General features: G+C 39.5%; 1 protein-coding gene across 1 annotated transcript in view; it reads left to right on the forward strand.

Annotated features, from left to right (window-relative positions):
• DCP1B (decapping mRNA 1B) overlaps positions 1-17,809 on the forward strand; it is a 46,457-nt gene extending 28,648 nt beyond the window's left edge. The window contains exons 5-9 of the mRNA XM_015821626.1: positions 601-736; positions 7,011-7,121; positions 7,906-8,730; positions 16,234-16,482; positions 17,729-17,809. Of these exons, the coding sequence (XP_015677112.1) occupies positions 601-736; positions 7,011-7,121; positions 7,906-8,730; positions 16,234-16,482; positions 17,729-17,809 (1,402 nt within the window). The remainder of the gene's footprint in view (positions 1-600; positions 737-7,010; positions 7,122-7,905; positions 8,731-16,233; positions 16,483-17,728) is intronic.
• Positions 17,810-18,338: the final 529 nt, after the last annotated feature.

Here is an 18,338-nt window from a genome sequence, read left to right on the forward strand (position 1 = left end):
CTAAGTGATAAGTAACAGGTCAGTTAAAAACAATAACAAAATAATTTTGAGGAGAAAGAAGGTCATCCACCCCAAATATACCATATATTCTTAATAAATTATGTTTTGAAGCCAATATCCTGCCATTGTTGGTTGTTAAAAGTAGCTCCATAAAAGACTGCTGGGGAATATTGATATGGTTGTAAATATATTTACCGGTATATGATTGTAAATATATTTATATCAGAAGAGCAATGTTTCATCTAGTTAAGTTATACTATGGTTCAGCCAATGTACTATGTGTTAAAATTTTCAGTTCTTTGAAGTAATTATAAAACAGCTGGGGCAGGAAATTGGTCATTTACTAGTAGTTAAATATTTATTTCCATTCTATTCACCAGCTTACAACCTCCAGCCATCATAAAATGAGCTGTGACTAAGTTGGGGAGACCGAAGTCTTTTAAAGCCCAAGTGCATAAAATTGGAGAATCCACATTATTAGCTTTAGCCAAACCTTAGCTTTTCATCTAAAAAGTGTTCTTAACGTTGTCTAGATTATTTGAAGTGATTGGAAATTAACTCATTTTCTCATTCATTTTTGACTTTACCCTTCATTTCCAGTTTAACTCAGCAAGAACAACTGAAAGCACAACAAGGATCTGGCATAGGAATTTCACCAGTCACCCTCAGCTCTGGTGACAGGAAAGACATGGATATCTTACAGATGCTCACCAGAGCCAAAGATGAGTACACAAAGGTGGGGCTTCTGCTATTTAAAGTATTATATTTTCTTTTTTTACATGTTTGATCTATCCATTCTTTTTATGTACAGTTTGCAACTGTATCTGACGAGAATTTCTTGTTTTCTCTAATATTAATTAAGCTTGTGTTTTACACTATACATCTAAGCCAGGTATTAGTAGGTATTATCTTTAAACAAATGTCCAATCCATATTGCATTGCAACTTCCAAATTTCCCGTCTTGTAATCCAACACCTTGCAGACTGGTTTAGGTTGGGATGAGCTGCTCTAAAACCATTAAGCTCTGGGAAATTATTTAAATATGGGGAGCAACTGAAGCTTAACAGGAATGAATCTCTCCCGCCACCCCAATCTTTTTCCTTTGATAAATACAGCATAAAAATTGAGAAAGACAATTATGGATCACTTTTTGTGCCTGACCACCACGGTACTCATCAGTGCTGCTGAAAGCCACACTAACAAGTATATATTCCTCAACTTACAACCATTGATTCAGCAACTATTTGAAAGTATGATGGCACTGAACGAAGGGACTTACGACCCATGCCCAAAGTTATGACCGTGGTAGTGCCCCCACAGTTGCATGACAAAACTTTGGGCCCTTGGCAGCCTGCATGCACTTAAAACTGCATGCAGCCTGCATACACTTGAACGGTTGCTGGAATTGGGAATGTCTAGTCTAATGAAGAGAAGGACGAGGGGTAACATGATAGCAGTGTTCCAATATCTCAGGGGCTGCCCCAAAGAAGAGGGAGTCAAGCTATTCTCCAAAGCGCCTGAAGGCAGGACAAGAAGCAACGGATGGAAACTAACCAAAGAAAGAAGCAACCTAGAACTAAGGAGAAATTTTCTGACAGAACAATTAATCACTGGAACAACCTGCCTCCAGAATGCTCCAAAACTGGAAGAGACTGGACAGCCATTTGTCTGAAATGTATAGGGTTTCCTGCCTGAGCAGGGGATTGGACTAGATGATCTCCAAGGTCTCTTCCAACATCATCATCATCATCATCATCATCATCATCATCATCATCATCATCATCATCATCATCATCATCATTATTATTATTATTATTATTATTATTATTATTATTATTATTATTATTATTATTATTATTATTATTATTATTATTATTCTGTATGGATACTGCCGTTCCCCTCATCTGCCTATCTTCTCTCTGATTAGGCCACCCTGCACAGTGAAATTCAGCTGCAGTGTCAGGGCTGGGCCTAAAGTAAAGGTCCAGAGTCTTTAGCACTCTCAGCTAGCTGCCACCACTTCAAGGCCTTGAACTTCAGAACTAGTATCACTGCTCCCACTGAAAAATATTGCCTCATGCCCTTCCTTTTTGCTCCACTGCCCGGTATACCCCAGGATCTGCCGCATGCCACCACTCGTGTTCAGGTGTTTGTTTTTTTCTTCAGCTGAGAGGCTCGCATGGCCTATCCAAGGCAGCTTGTGGTTACACAAGACCTTCTTTCCTGAAACTGCATCGCACCTTCCTGCAAACCTCGCACATTTAGAGAATGAGATTTCCAAAGCACTGTGTGAAGGCAGTCCCCTGCCCACCTGAGGCACCCCACCCTCCTTACTTGGGACTCCATCTGTTTAACGACCCATTTAACAACAACAACTGGGAGAGCGGGGCTTGCAGTTGTTGAGACAAGCAATCAGAAAGTGACATCCCACTTAATGACTGCTTTGCTCAACAACTGAGATTCTTGTCTCAAATGTAGTTGTAAGACGAGGACTATCTCTATTCTCAAATTGGGAGTGGTTATCACAGACATTCAGAAAAATCAAAATAATGACAATGTAACAGTGACTAAATTCTTAGAGCTTTTGCAGTTCATAATATACTCGGAAGACATGTATATTTTTTTCCATGTAAATAATATCTAGATTTTACCAGTAGTCCTCGTTTAGCAACCACAATTGGGATTGGCAGCTTGTCTGTTAAATGAAATGGCTGCCCAGTGAAACGCCATGATTTTACAATTTCATTTCAACTTTCCTTTGCTTTACAGAGTGCAGAGATCATAAATATGAGGATTGGTCACAAAGTTACTTTTTATCACTGTCATAATTGCATATTGTTACTAAATAAGGCAGTCGCTGAACTACGATTGCCTGTAATGCTTTTTTGATGCCTTTTGCCCTCCGTCAAATTTAACTTCACTTCCTTTGTTAATTTGATTTCCTTTTCCTCTTTTTTTAAAATGACAAGTATTCTTAGAGTTCAGTCCAGTCCAATTTTAGCATTTCTCTGCCTCAGCGACAGTTGTGTCTTTATGGAAGCTACAACCCCCTGGAGCTTTGGTCACTGGAGAATCCAGTCTTTGTGATTCAGGCCATTTTTGGTAGAGGCACTGTAGAATATGCTGGGGAAGATTGAAGTAGAAAGCAAGATGGGAAGAGAAAGGAGACCGGGCAGAGACAAGGGGCACAGAGAGCTTTGGAAAGTGGCAGAGAAAAATTAATGGGAAGCAAGTAAAGCTATTGATGCCTCTAATTTCTGCTCAGTAATTTGCCCTTAAGAACCAATGGCAAGCAGTCACCGCTCATGAAAAAAAATATGGAAATAGCAATAGAAAGCAAAATGTAGATGATTACAGAAGCCAAATCATGGGCAAATCATGGGTATTTCTCTACTTTTCCTATCCCTCCATTTACAGTCAATTCCTAATTACCAGCAGCAGCTGACTCTGTCATCAAAATTTGGCAGAGTTTTCTTGGAGGAGCAAGTTCTGGTACCCTATTTATAAGTTAAATTTTGAATTCATTCATTCCTTCAAAGAAAATTCATTAATTGACTCAAAGAAAATAGTTCTTTGCTGTTATATTTAATATGAAATGATTCATTTGAATCGAAGTGATTTTGAAGCTGTTATCTTTAGCTGCGGCTTGCTTAATGCCACCAAGTTCAACTAGTTTTACTGGGAAATCAGCTCTAATAATATCAATAGTTATTTCATTCTGAATACAGATTGTTAGGGATTACCAAGCAAGAGAGCCAGAAGTAACGATTTAGACAATGGGATGATAGTTTTCATATTAAGCTATATAATATATTATCAGTTTGAGCAGCCCTTATTGAAAAAGCTACTTAAAAATATAGAAAGATAGTGATATCTGCTGACATCATATGCACAGCAGATAAAGTATAAAGACACTTGTTTGTCTCCTTACCCTGAAGAGTATTCAGAAAAAACATACCATGCATTAAAGTCTTTTCCCTGCCATTGTGTACTGTGTATCATTCAAGACACTTGTTTGGAAACAATTCATCTGAAGAACGAATCAATCTATTAGTGCTGCTTAGCTTCTCCACCTAAATTTCTTTATTATAACTGGTTACCAAGGAAATATTATGCCACAGAGAAATTTATCTTTGGCAATGCAGTGAGATGCAGGAACAGCTGTCGTCCCAAAGCTGAAGATAATCTGCATTAGGATGACAATAGGTGACACTTTACAGTTTCCTCTGCATCAAATGCATCATATTTCATACCCATTGTGTAAAATAGTGATTTTTCATTTCATCCTTTTGAGAGCAAAGGTCCCATGTGTTACAGTCAGCCTGTCAGAGAGAGAGACAGAGAGAGAGAGGGAGGGAGGCAGGAAAGAGAGAGGGAGGGAGGGAGGGAAGAGAGAAAGAGAGAGGGAGGGAGGGAGGGAACACTGGGAACAGGAATAAGAAAATTACTGAATTTTTACAGGGGAATGCAATGTGCTAAGTTTTATTGATGAAAGTTGGGTGGACAGACAGATGGATGGACTTTCTACTGCACTATTAAGCAGACAGGTTCATTTAATGATTTGATGTTCTCCAATAACTTCCAATGAAAGAGCAGAAGAGGACACAATGTACTTCAATCAATAAATAACATCTATCCACTTCAGACTATCTCTATTTCTTTCCTTGATTCTAGCTAATAAAATGAAGTTTATGTATTTATTAAGTTTTTAATCTCACTTTTCCACTAAGAACTCAAGGTTAGCCCTCTCTCCTCCAGCCTTTCCTCACAACAAACCTGTGAGGTAAGCTGAGTGAATGTTAGCGACTGACCGAAAGCCATACTATGAGCTTCAATGGCTGAGGACGGACTTGAAGTTGGATCTTAGTCCAGTGCATCATACTTACTCTGGAATATGGAAGGTTCTTAAGATGAGGGTGTTAAACAATGAACAAATTTATTCCTATATAGTGTGATATCTAGTCATGTCATACCTGTATGGCTATTCCACCTTAGAAAGCCATCCTAAATGCTCAAGCAGTGATTTAAGACAGTCTTACCCATCTTGGTGCTTTCCATATATGTTAGATCACAGTTCCATAATATATAACAAACCATGCTGTTGGTGGTTTTGTTCTGTGAAAAATCTTGTGGCTGTAGTTTCCATCCCTTCCATGAACGAGGTTGAGGAAGGCTGAGCTTAGAGTCTGTTCTTTGAGATGATTATTAGCATAAAGCCAATAAGTCTCTCATGCCTCTGGCCATTTCGAAAAATGCCTTATGATTGGAATTAACAAGCTATCAGAGGTGCCTTTGAGAGTTGTTAGATTGCCGTTCTGTTCATTTTAGAGTCCAGGTACCTTTTTCAGGAACAGATAATCATTATTGAAAAATGATTTAGTTTTGTCAAGACAAATAATGAGGGAATTTGGGAATAATCATTTTCGAACAACTTGCAAGGCCTAAAAATAGTGATACCTCAGCATGAAGTAGGAGACTAGTAATGAGGTTTGCTTTTCTGTTCCTCTGCTGTAAGAATCACTAGAAATTAGACGCAGTGTTTCTCAACCTTGACAATTTTAAGGCATGTGGACTTCAACTCCCAGAATTCCACAGCCAGCATTGCTGGCTGTGGAATTCTGGGAGTTGAAGTCCACATGCTTTAAAATTGTCAAGGTTGAGAAACACTGAATTAGAGATTTGTTTGGGCCATCTGTTGATAAGTCTATGCTTCTTTTACTCCCATGACTGAGAGCTGCCTCCCTCAGAATCTACAGTACATCCTTTAATCTGTTTTTTTCCCCTTAATTTTTTTCTTTATCAGATGCCACTCACAGGAACAATTTTATATTCAGCTTCTTAATCTCAGCATTTTAGTTTCCTGGATGCAGAATACATTGTGGCAGTAATGAGAGTTCATTTTAACTTTTGGATATTTGAATGCAAATTTATACCAGCGTTCCTTCTGTACAATTCTGAATCTTGAGTATTTGAAGAGTTATCTTTCTATTTTTTTGCTACTGTATGTGAGGCTTCCAAGACTTCTGAACTCTTCTTTGCATCTTTCTACCCAGTGATGTTCCATGACTTAAAATATAGGATAAGACCATTTCATTTGTGATGGCCCATACTATATATGAAAAAATATCTCAAGAGAAACTGAGAATGTCAGTTATTTTTGCTCAGCACTCAGCTTTTCTTTGATTTGCCTGGATTTGAATAGAGAACTTTTTAATTTTGAGGTCTATTCAGATCTCATAATTTGTACAATTTTGCATTTTCCCTTCTCTTTTAATATCAGATTGTATATAATTTAGGTCAGTTGAATTGAAGTTCCTTAACAGTATAGAGTTTTTGTTAAAAAATCGATGCCTTCAAAACCTTGCGATGAAGGTCATACATTTATGTATCTTCAGAAGCTGTGAAAATCAAGTAATAACATCTGGAACCTGAAACTACTCTTGTTCAAACATTATGAGTTGCTTTAAATGGGTCCCTTGCTCTTAGTTTGTTTTTACATGTATATTACATGCAAACTGAGGAGATAATCAGGAATAGAAAATTACATTTAAAAAAATCTTTCATGGAAATTGGCATTATACTTAGGTTATGGATTGCATGTGCTGTCTATTCCTGTAAAACGATATTATGTTCCTTTCAAGTATCCTTCATTCTCATGGTCATTTTTCAACCTGGCAGTTTCTCTTCTGAATTTAACTATATTTGTTTCCAGTGATGGTGTTAATCATAATGGGCACAAGCTGCAGCTACCTAATTTTTGTTTCGGTATAAGAAAAACGTTCTGATAGTAAAATCTGTAGAAAAAATGAAACAACCTTTTAGAGAGTTTGTTAAGAATCACTGTCTCTGAGATTCTCTGAGAGAAGAGGCTGGACAGTCACCTTTAGAGGGTTGGACTTGATCTTTGCAGTCCCTTCCAATTCCACAATCTATAGTTCTATCAATCTTGAGATGAAACGTTGCTTTTTTAATAAAATAATACTTTGTGTGTGTGTGTGTGTGTGTTGCAGTGTAAAACATGTTCCGAGCCAAAACAAATGACCAGTTCTTCTGCTCTATACCACAATCCCAATTTGATCAAACCAATCCCTCTGAAGCCCAGGGAAAGCCAGAAAGTCCAGGTATGTGGGCATATTCGCATTCATGATTAACTAGCCTATTCATGTCAACTGGTTAATTTCTTAAGTACAGTGGGGTTTGTTTTAATATAAGTGTGTATAGAATCATCTGTGGGAGATTTGGACATGTCTTCAGATTGATAAAATAAAACCAATGGCAGAAGGTGAGCTTGATTCAATGGGGTTTTTAAGAGGCTTCTGCTACTTATCAGGGAGTGACGGATCATGCATCCTTGGTGGAAACAATTGTGATGTCATAGCAGGAAAAATATAGGCTGCTTGCTATCTGTCAGGTGCAAGGAAGAACCAGAACAACTTGTGCGTAGGGCAAAGTGGTGTCTTTATTGTGATACCTCTACATGCAAGACGTTTGCCAGACTAACTGCATTCTCTTGGGAACAGGCAGATAAAGGCTTCAAGGGTCTGGCCTCTGTTGCTTCCTCCTGCCAAGTGACTCCAAGTTGAACCCCCTCTTTACTCCTCCCTCTTCTATATCCAGAAATTTTACCACACTATCACTGTACAAGTGTGCGCCGAGGGATCACTGGACACTAGAAAAATATGTGACCTCATTGCCTTATGAAACTGTAGCCATGGCTAGACCAAAGCAAATCAATATAAGTAGGGGATAACTTCAGTCTCCTACATGCCATTTCCCCTCACAACTATCTATTCCGATCATTCCCTCCCCCCCTAGGTTCCGGTGAGGATTTGTTTTTATTTATTGTTGTTGATGCAGCTACCCAAGTCAGATTTGGCCTTAATTATTCTTCCTTCCTTCTTTCAGAACACAGATTCTGAGCCTCAGCACCTATCCCTTATGACTCTCTTTGGAAAGCAGGAAAAATCAAGTCTATACCAAAATGTCTCAGAGAAGCTCCACCAAGACAATTTTCCTCTGAGACAAGGAGTTGTGCGCTCTTTCTCATACGAGGAGCCTGGAAGACACTCGCCCACAGCAGAAAAGCAGCTCTGCCCGGCCATTCAAAAACTGATGGTGCGTGGACCAGAGCTTCACCCAGTCTCAGAACTCCCAGAGAGCCGCCTATGCGAGAATGGCAGCCACCCTTCTTCCGTAGGAGAAGCTTTCACTGGGCTCTTCCAGCCTGTGACTTCACAGAGCGTTGGGAGTTCTCATCCTGCCCAGAACACCGTGTGCGCGAGGAGCCTGCTCCAGCAGTTGCAAGGCCAGTCTGAACCGATGACTAAAGTGGAAGCTAACAGCATAAGACTAGCAAATTCAACTGCTCCAGGCTTCAACAGGACTCCAGCCATCTCCTCGATGGCCCAGGTAAACAGTGTAATACAGCCACCCATGATGTACTTCAATGGTTCCCTGCCAAGCCAAGCTCTTGGTAAAGAACAATCCAAACCTGCTAAGCAGTCACATCCTCTTCCTGGGAATCACGCTGGAAATTCTGGCATAATTTCACCTCAGGAGTTGTTGAAGAAACTGCAGATAGTGCAGCAGGAACAACAGCTGCACATAGCCAGTCGGCCAACCTTAGCTGCTAAGTTTCCTGTAGTTACTCAGGCCTCCACCACTCTGAAACCTTTGGATTCTTGGATGGACAAGGCTTCAGCTACAGAAAAGCAACCCCCACTTCTTCAGGTAAATCAACGATAAATGTGATAGCACCTAAAACGGGTGAGCAACTACAGCCCGTTTATGACCTGTGGACTTCAACTCCTAAACTTCCTGAGCCAGCATAGCTGTGTCAGGAATTCTGGGAGTTGACGTTCACAGGTCGTTAAAGGGGCCATAATTGCCCACCCCTGATCTAACATACTGGATTCCTCAAATGGTTCTATTTTAGCATTATTATTAGTTTCTCTTTGAACAACATAAGCAGATCTTTTCCAATGTTAGGGACAATGCCTAATCCTTTAGCCACATTACTGCTTTGCAAACACTTTTCTTAGCTTATCTAAAAAAGCACAGGATAAACCTTAATGACTTTCCCAAGTATTCAGAAGAAGGATTTAAAAATCCCAGGACTGCAATTGGGAGATTTGTTTTCCTCTCACAGATGAGATTATCTTTAGGAAAAAAAATGTAATTTTTTTTTTTGAATAACAGCATTGGATGACTTAATTCGTTTATAAACAATCATTGCAGATATTCTAAAGCATACATTACAGTTGCCAAGCTCTATTTGCAAGAATCTTGCAATGATAGAAATGTAGAGTTGGAAGGAACCCTACAGGGTTCATCTAGTGCAGTGGTTCTCAACCTTTTTAATGCCGCGACCCCAACCGGTCGTAAGTCGAGGACTACCCAACCGGTCGTAAGTCGAGGACTTTCCCTGCCTGGGAGTGCCGCGCATGTGTGGTTCTGCCCCCTGCGCCGGCCGAGGCGTAGCTGGCAAGCGGCAGAGACGGAGCAGGCCGACCACCAGCTGGCCCAGCCCAAGGGAGGTAAGGCACTCGCTGGAAAAGGGAAAAAAAAATGGCGGACAAAAAAATGGCGGACAGCCTTGCTTGGCGACCCCCGTGAAATGGTCGATCGACCCCAAATGGGGTCCCGACCCACAGGTTGAGAACCACTGATCTAGTGCACTGTTTTTCAAGTATGGCAATTTTCAGGTGTGTGGACTTCAGATCACAGAATTCCACTGCTAGGAATGGGAAACACTGATCCAGTTGAATCCTCTGCTCACTGCAGGATCTAAGGCCCACCCAGCCTCTGTTAAAAAAACCTGTAGTGAAGAACGCACCATTTCATATGGCAACCTGTTCTATTGTCCGACAGTGGGACCTTTTTAGGACCTTTTGCCATCTTGGCAGCCCTCCTGTGAATTTGCTTCAATTTGTCACTGTTCTTGTTGAACTTTTCAAAAGGCATTTTGAAATGATAATATGATCCCCTTCCAACCTTCCTGCTTCCATCAATACTAAATGGTTTGAAACTCCTCAGAAAGTTCATATCTGAATAATGGGCTTTGTGTTCTTAGGAGGTATTGGCCTTTGATTTATTCATTTCGTTATGATCTGCCATTGGTCAGACCCAACCCAGCAGGTAACAGCCAAGTATTTCTTTACAAGTAAAATTGGGAAAAGAGCTTATCCTTAAGCTCTGCAAGTTGAAGTAATGTGGAGCGTGAAACCACAAAGGATGTGGAAAACAACAATTGAACAGATGACTCATTTTCTGTTTAAGGATATTTTTTTTTTGAAGGATGCTTATGACATTTTCATTAGAATTGAATGGAAAAAACAACAGTTCAGGACAGCTTTGAGATGTTATGTATTTGACAGATAATAAAAAATACACTTAGAGGGTGGACTCTTTTATTCCATAACCAGGATTAGGTTTGGGAGTTGGAGATCTTTATGTTTCAGGGGTTCCTTGCAGGACTCAGTTGCCATGATGCAACATTCCCAATTTGTGGAAGTAGCTTTGCCCCAGAGCAGGGTACAGACAATGGGGTCTCCTACATGTAGTGCAGGGGTCTTCAAACTTGGCCCTTTTATGACTTGTGGATTTCAACTCTCAGAATTCTTCAGCCAGCATGCCTGGCTGAGGAATTCTGGGAGGTGAAGTCCACAAGTCATAAAAGGGCCAAGTTTGAAGACAGACCCGTGATGTAGTGCTTAACTTTTTCCCCATAGGTGATATGGTAGAGATGTATAAGTAGTCTTTGATTTACAACCATTCATTTAGGGGCCATTCAAAGTTACAATGGCATTGAAAAAACTGACTTACAACTGGTCCTCGCACTTACGACCATTGTAGCATCCCCACAGTCACGTGATCAAAATTTGAGTGCTTGGCAGCCAACAGGTATTTCAGATGGTTGCGGTGTCTGAGGTCACATGATCGCCATTTGTGACTTTCCCAGCCCGCTTCCAACAAGCAAAATCAATGGGAGAAGCTGGAGTCACCTATCAGTCACATGATTTCATTTAACAACTGCAGTGATTTGCTTAACAACCATGGCAAGAAAGGTGGTAAAATCAGTGTGGCTCATGTAATAACCACCTTGCTTAGCAGTGGACATTCTGGTCCCAATAGTGACTGTAAGTCGAGGACTGCCTGTACTTCACATAGGATAATGAAAAAGATACTGTAGAGCAGGGGTCCTCAACCTTGGCAACTTTAAGACTTGTGGACTTCAACTCCTAGAATTCCTCAGCCTACTCTGGGAGTTGAAGTCCACAAGTCTTAAAGTTGCCAAGGTTGAGTACCCCTGCTGTAGAGATACTACAATAGTCTGCTCCTGATTATATCATTTTCTATGAAAACCAGGCTTTGCTACTTAGGAGCAAGTTACTAGCCCCTGCAAAACAAAACCATCTTTCCTTCTGCTCTTAACACCGCTTGCCTTCCAGAATCTTTTCATGGGCAAAAGGCAACTTCCAACCAGCCAGATTGGCCCTTGCCAGGGCTCCTGGAGAACACTTGTTTCCTGGTACCTCAACAAATATTGCTGAACACACTGGTGAAATTGTTCTCTCACTATCAAGATTCCCAGGACTTAATTTCCCAGGTCATCAGTAAGATTAGCTCCCTATTTTATCTTTCTGTCACATTCTATATTTACCAGCCATAAAACCCCAAAGTCATGTCCGAGCATAAGGATAAATGCCTAATTTCAAATATCTTATTATCCCTGTTATGCAGCAAGATATATATTTATGAAGACAATGGGCTGATTATTATTGTTGTCCTGTAGCACAGTGCTCTGCCTTGCACAAAGACTTTTCTTGTCACCCTAGCTAAGGACAAAACATTTCCAGCAAATAATATTGGCAGACTCACATTTACAGATATTCAGGCAAATCAGAGCAGCCCTTTGATAATAAAAACATTCCCCAAATCTGTTCCCTAGAATTGTTTATCTTAGTGAATTGCATCTGCTCTCGCAGTCTTTCAAAGGACAGTGGACCAAATTTTGCAAAGTCTGCCTGGTATTGCCTGTTGCCTAGACAACATCTTGAATATTGAACTGAACAAACATGTATTTAAAGAACTCATTATGATTTCCTTCCGTAACTAGTGTCTGTTGTTTGTACTTCCTTACCAGTAGGCATCTCATAAGTCTCGTTTCAAATTGGCTTGTATTGCATCTCCATATGGCTTAAAAACCATAATCTGTAGAATGAGGCTCAGCAGAGTGGAAATATATGCTACTGAAGCAATTAACAAAAACAGAACATAATTGGATTTGAATTTATCCAGAAAATAGACATATCTGATCAAATTTAAATCAGATACATAGACACTGTATGGTTAGAAAAAAAGCAATGACTAAAAATAAATTCAACTTTAAATGGAGTCAATGGGGTCTTTGGTCAATAGAGGCATTAAGGGAATATTCAAGTCACACAAAAAACTCAATTTTTCACTTATGTTCTCATAGTGAAGGATGAATACCATGTGCCTGACTTGGCTCTTTGCAATGAGGAAAATGAAACAGATGGTAGGTGAGGAGCTGAAGTTATGGGGATTATTGACAAATTAAAAGCCAGCAACTCACTGGATCCAGATGGCACCTACCTAAACACTCTTAAAGAATTCATATGGGAAATTGTTTATTCTATTTTAGGTATTTCAGATGTAAAATTTAACATAAGAACATGCATATTAGCACAGTGTCTGGGGGAGGCTGGAAAGTCTTCAATGCAGAGACCTGATTTGGTGTAGTGGTTAAGATACCAGACTAGAAACTGGGAGACTGTGAGTTCTAGTCACAAAGTGAGTTGGGTAACATAGGGACAATTCCTCTCTCAGCTCTAGAAAGCAAAGCCCATCCAAAAACATGGCCAAGAAAATTGAAGGGACTTATCGTCATCCATGAAAGATCAGGTCCACATGTGAAGGTCCCATTAAACTAATTTATTGCTAATCATGTCTATGCATAAGTATCTTCTCAATTAATAGTTAACACCTGCTTGGCATTAGATAAAGGACAAAAGAATTCAACGGAAATTGGACTTAGTTTGCTTGTGGTTACAACGGGATTCTAGGCTGGTGCCTCTTTTATCTCTGCCCCCAGGTTCTGCCACTCCTTCTCCTACACTTGTCTAAACAGTTCTCAGAATCAACATTGATTTAAGGGTACTCCAACACCCCCTTCCAAAAAAACCACATACACAAATATGAACAAAGAAAAGATTTCCTCTCAGTGTGTTAATTCTTAGCAGTCCTCCACTGAATTAAAATTCTGACAGGTTCAGAACTGATAAAAGGAAGGGCACTTAATACAAAGCATGTTTAAATTAGGAAATTGGTTCCCATCCTATGTGGTGATGTTCACCCATTGGGATGGTTTTAATAGGGTGCCTCTTAGAAAATTTATGGAAGCTGGAGCTTCCAATGACTATGGATCTTAGTGGCAGTAAAGTATTTCTTGGATCACAGACAGGATTGCACTTAGTGATAAAAAGCCAGCTAGGTGACTTTGGGCCAGTCACTCCCTCTCAGCCCACCTCACAGGCTTATTGTTGAGCGGAAATTAGGAGGAGAAAGGAGTATTATATATGTTCGCTGCCTTGAGTTACTTGTAAAGTAATAAAGGCAAGATAAAAACAAAACAAAATATCCCTAAGTTTTGATAAACTTTCAAATCTTCTTAGGCAGAAAGAAAGGCTTTTCTAGCTAAAGCTGCATATCAGGTTTTCTTCTTTAATTACAAAATTTGTCTCTCATCAGCGGGGGTCAGCAAGATGAGCTGGCCATCTGTGTGATATTTCATTGCTGTTTCCCAGCAATCTGACCATGATAATGTGGTGTGATACACAACCTGCTTTCCAAAAGAGGCTGTAGTTCATAACACAGCAGGTGCTGCCAAAATATATAACTGGAGGCCACGCGCAGCCAACCCTGGCTTTGGACAAAATGAATTAACGTTGTCTAATGAATAGAAATGCGTATCAAAGACCAGATTCAGCAACTAATAGACTTTCTCATTTAATTTAACATGATGCTTGGTGTCTTGGATTCTATAACCGAATGCATTAATATGGCAACGGTTTGGGATTTTTGAATTTTAAACCCTGCGTCAGTCCTTGCTTTGATGTATTCAAGGAAATGCTGGCTTTTGTAGACAAATAAAAATCCTCCTCTATCTCTGAGAAAACAGCTGGTTTTAGAGAGACGATGTCTGAAATTAATTTGGATTTTGCAGTCTCCCAGCTAGCCTTTGTTCAGTCTGTTGAACTTCAAGAAAGTGATTGCATTAGAAACCTAATTCTTGGATATCGGTGTTTAAGACACAAAATATATATTTATTTATTGCTTGGTTAAGGTTTTGGCCTGGCATTAGAGACACAGACCCAAATTGTAGTCTGCCCCCGAGCACAGAAACTCACTTTCCATCAATCTCTATCTCAGCCCAATGTACTTTGCAGCATTGTTACTGCAAGGAAAAAATAGCAGAAAGTGGAAGGTACCTCACCTTGAGTGCTTAAACAAAAGACAGGATTTAAATCTAATACATAAAACAAGATTTGAATATGTAAATGATGGGGAAACCCCTGCATTTATATACATTAGAAAGCATTTTGAATTTCCTTTAATTCAGAGAGTGCTACTTTATGAAACTCAAATTTTATTCAGTTTGGCTACTTTAATTCTCATGATTGTTAAGTACTGTTTATGGACAATGACTGCAAAAGGTCAAAAACCAGAATAGTCCCTGTCACGGTGAGGTCAGTATTGCTCTGCATAGTTCATAGCATGCTCCATAACTGCCAGCTGTTCCTTACATTGTGCAGAATTGTGCAAATTATATTTACTTATACTGTACAGGTTTTATCGATAACATGGAATTTGTACCATCCAAAGCACAGAATGTAAATGCCATCGAATGTGTCCACATTTGACTCTTAAAAAGGAAAGAACAGCATCTTGGAGATGAAGGGAATTATCAATCTGCCTTTTTGTTCTTTCAAGGTTTTTGCAATTTGTGTTTTTTCCCCTGGTACTCGTGAGCATAAACATTGTTGGCTGGATAGCTGATGTTAGTATGAGAATTTCGGCATCCTATACAGCAGGGGTGTTAAACTGGCGGCCGGGAGGCCGGATGCGTCACACACAGGCCACGCCCACCCCAGCTCCCCAAAGGCAAAAAATGTTGTGATACATCACGATACATCACATGATGTGATCGAGTTTTACACTCCTGCAACCCCAGCTATCCAAAGAAGCAATGTGGCCTTTGTTGACATGTTAGGAGTATTTAGATGACAGAACTGCTGTGGCAGTACAATCCACAGCTGGGTTAATTACTTTCATGGCTTATACTTCTAGCCTAATATTGACATATAGGGCAGCCACCTTCATACAGGTAGTCCTCGACGTACAACAGTTTGTTTAGTGATTGTTCAAAGTTACAACAGCACTGAAAAAAGTGACTTATGACTGTTTTTCACACTTACGATGTTGCAGAACCCTCATGGTCATGTGATCAAAATTCAGACGCTTGGCAACTGACTCATATTTATGACGGTTGCAGTGTCCTGGGGTCACGTGATCACCTTCGGACAAGCATAGTCAATGGGGGAAACCCAGATTCATTTAACAACCGTGTTACTAACTGAACAACTTCAGTGATTCACTTAACAACTGTGGCAAAAAGGTCATACAATGAGGCAAAACTCACTTAACAACTGTCTCACTTAGCAACAGAAATCTTGGGCTCAATCGTGGTTGTAAGGCAAAGACCCACCGGTATCTAACATGCCCTCTTAGCCAATAAATGCTTCTGCCACCTGTATGTTCTAGTTGTTCATCATCTTATATGAATATATCCAATCTATTTTCAGAGGAACACAACAAAAAGTAGCCTTTCTCCAATTAAATAAGTTATGTGGCCCTGGCCTGTTGTTGGCCCTGTTCACCACCTTCAGCACTGTTCTACTCTTCAAACCAGAAATGATTCTGTAATCCCAGTTTTATAGAGTATTGCTGCCTCCAAGATAATGATGCTGTCTTCTCAATGTGATTTCAATCCAGAGAATTGGCAGCCTTTTATTAAAGTAAAACTGTTTGCCTCAACCTACCTATTTTTAATGCTGAGATTACTGTTATTCAACCCCTGCTTTGCATGTCTATGAGTTGAATTCATGTAGTCATTGAATTAATGTATAATTCCTTGTATATTGGGAGTAGGTCATCTCCCCGCAGCGGATTCCCGCTACTATAGCTCCATCACTGCTGATGTCCCCAATGGTATTTAGTCAGAGTGCCCCACAGCTGCCAAAACCAAGTGAAAGTGGATGGCTGCCCGTCATGAATCAAGAAAGTACTTCTGGATCAGCAAACCTTCTTCTGCCTCTACAGAACTCAGAAGCAACCATCCCAAAGAGCAGCCCACTAACCAAGTTACAGCTACAGGAAACGCTTCTGCATCTGATCCAGGTAGGACATCCTGAACTCTTAGCCACCTGTACCTTTGTTGTGCGTTAAGTTGTACAATGTAGTCTTCTTATTGCTATTGTTAGATGCTACAATGGAATTACAGGGCAGTTATAATACTATTGTTGTTAATGCAGAAATTCTTCATATATTGAAATCGACCATTGGTTTTAGAAAGCCACAAATTCCTATTATGTGTTCTGTGAGGTTAGCTAGAAAACATCATTTGATTGGTCTGTGACTGCTTGATGAGCTTTATAAAAGAGAACTAGAATCTGGATTTCCCAGCATTATCCTTGCAGTTTCCATTTGGATGTCCTCTAGAACTGTCGTCTATGGAAATGCTTAACCACCCAAGTCCTGGTTGTCCCAAAGGTGCTTTTCCAAAAGGCAACTGGACTTGTTTTTTCTTGAAAACATTTTGCTTCTCATTCAAGAAGCGAACTGAAATGTTTCTTGGATGAGAAGCAAAACCTTTTCAAGAGAAAAAACCCCAAGAAAGTCCAGTTGCCTTTTGGAAAAGCACTTTTGGGACAATCAGTACCAATGTATTCATGAAGACTTCTCATGATGTTGACATGATTTTCTGAGCAGACAACATTACGTAATAAAATACTATTTAAATAAATAAATGGAAAGTTGGCATTCCAAAAATAAAACATCATCCTTTAAAATCATGGGCCCATAGGCATTCCATAAAATTTTTTTTAGTCTATCTTAGAAAATAAAAATTGTAAGAAAGCTTTGCCATAGGGCCACAAAATTTTTGATGATCATTATATGGTGCCAACAGAGAGTTATATAACATTTTAACTTAAATCTGGATTTTTGCAGCCTAGATATGATAGTTATCATACTACTCCCCAGTGTTTTATTGAGACCATATTCACATATGTTTTTAAAAGTTATTTATTAAATTTATATGCCGCTCAACTCATTGTCAGGTACAACATAATAACTTAGGGAGAAAAATCACATGAGTTATTTGTCTGATCTTTGTGTGTGTGTATGCTCTGTGTGTGATTTTTGCCAGGTTTTTTTTAGCATTTGTAAATATCTGTATGTAGTTTAAGTAATTTATGTTGTTTTCCATGGAGTGTCTATTTAATCTGTTTTCTATGTGTATAAGTGTGTGTATTTTAGGGCTACCCTATCAGAGCTGCCGTCATCCTAATCCCCCAGAGTTTAAAAAAAAATGTGACATTATGATTTCCTTGAGATTCTTTTTAACTAATGTGTTTGTTTTCAGAATGACGACAACTTTCTAAACGTCATCTATGATGCTTATCTTGGCAGCATGAGAAAAGCAGCACTGAAAAAGCCTATCTGAAGCATAATGTTTTAATTAAATGTAGCCTGATTTTCATGTTTGGAACAGCAACACAACGGAAGAGGGTTTTTAATCTCTCACAAGACTTTAAATTATCTTCATTGGAAGCATATCTTGTTCTAAGAAATTAGTAAATGGGATTAATAGTGCCTTCCTGATTACAGTGTGAAAATAACATCAAAATAACTTATACTGTGGTTCCTTTAAAAAAAAAAGTGTAGATTCCGCAAAAGCCGCCCCTTTTATTAAAATGACAAAAGCATCAGAATGTTGTTTGTAAGCTCCTCCCTTTTCATGCGTGCATATATCATGATGTGTGTACTCAAGGCATGGAGCTTGCATTGCATCAGGGCAGTCCCTCTTGTCCTTTGCTTTCCACCTGGGTGCCACTGCATTAGCGGTATGCTGCCTTGTATAAATAGGATGGCTTTGGTTTTTCCAGGTTTTGTGGGTTTTTAATTATATAATGGCTATTATGTGGGTACTGAAAGGCCCTTCCTACTTCAAAACTTATTCAGAGAAGGTTTCA

The sequence above is a fragment of the Protobothrops mucrosquamatus genome, unplaced genomic scaffold, assembly GCF_001527695.2.
Source record: "Protobothrops mucrosquamatus isolate PMUCROS unplaced genomic scaffold, P.Mucros_1.0 scaffold1367, whole genome shotgun sequence".
Taxonomy (NCBI): domain Eukaryota; kingdom Metazoa; phylum Chordata; class Lepidosauria; order Squamata; family Viperidae; genus Protobothrops; species Protobothrops mucrosquamatus.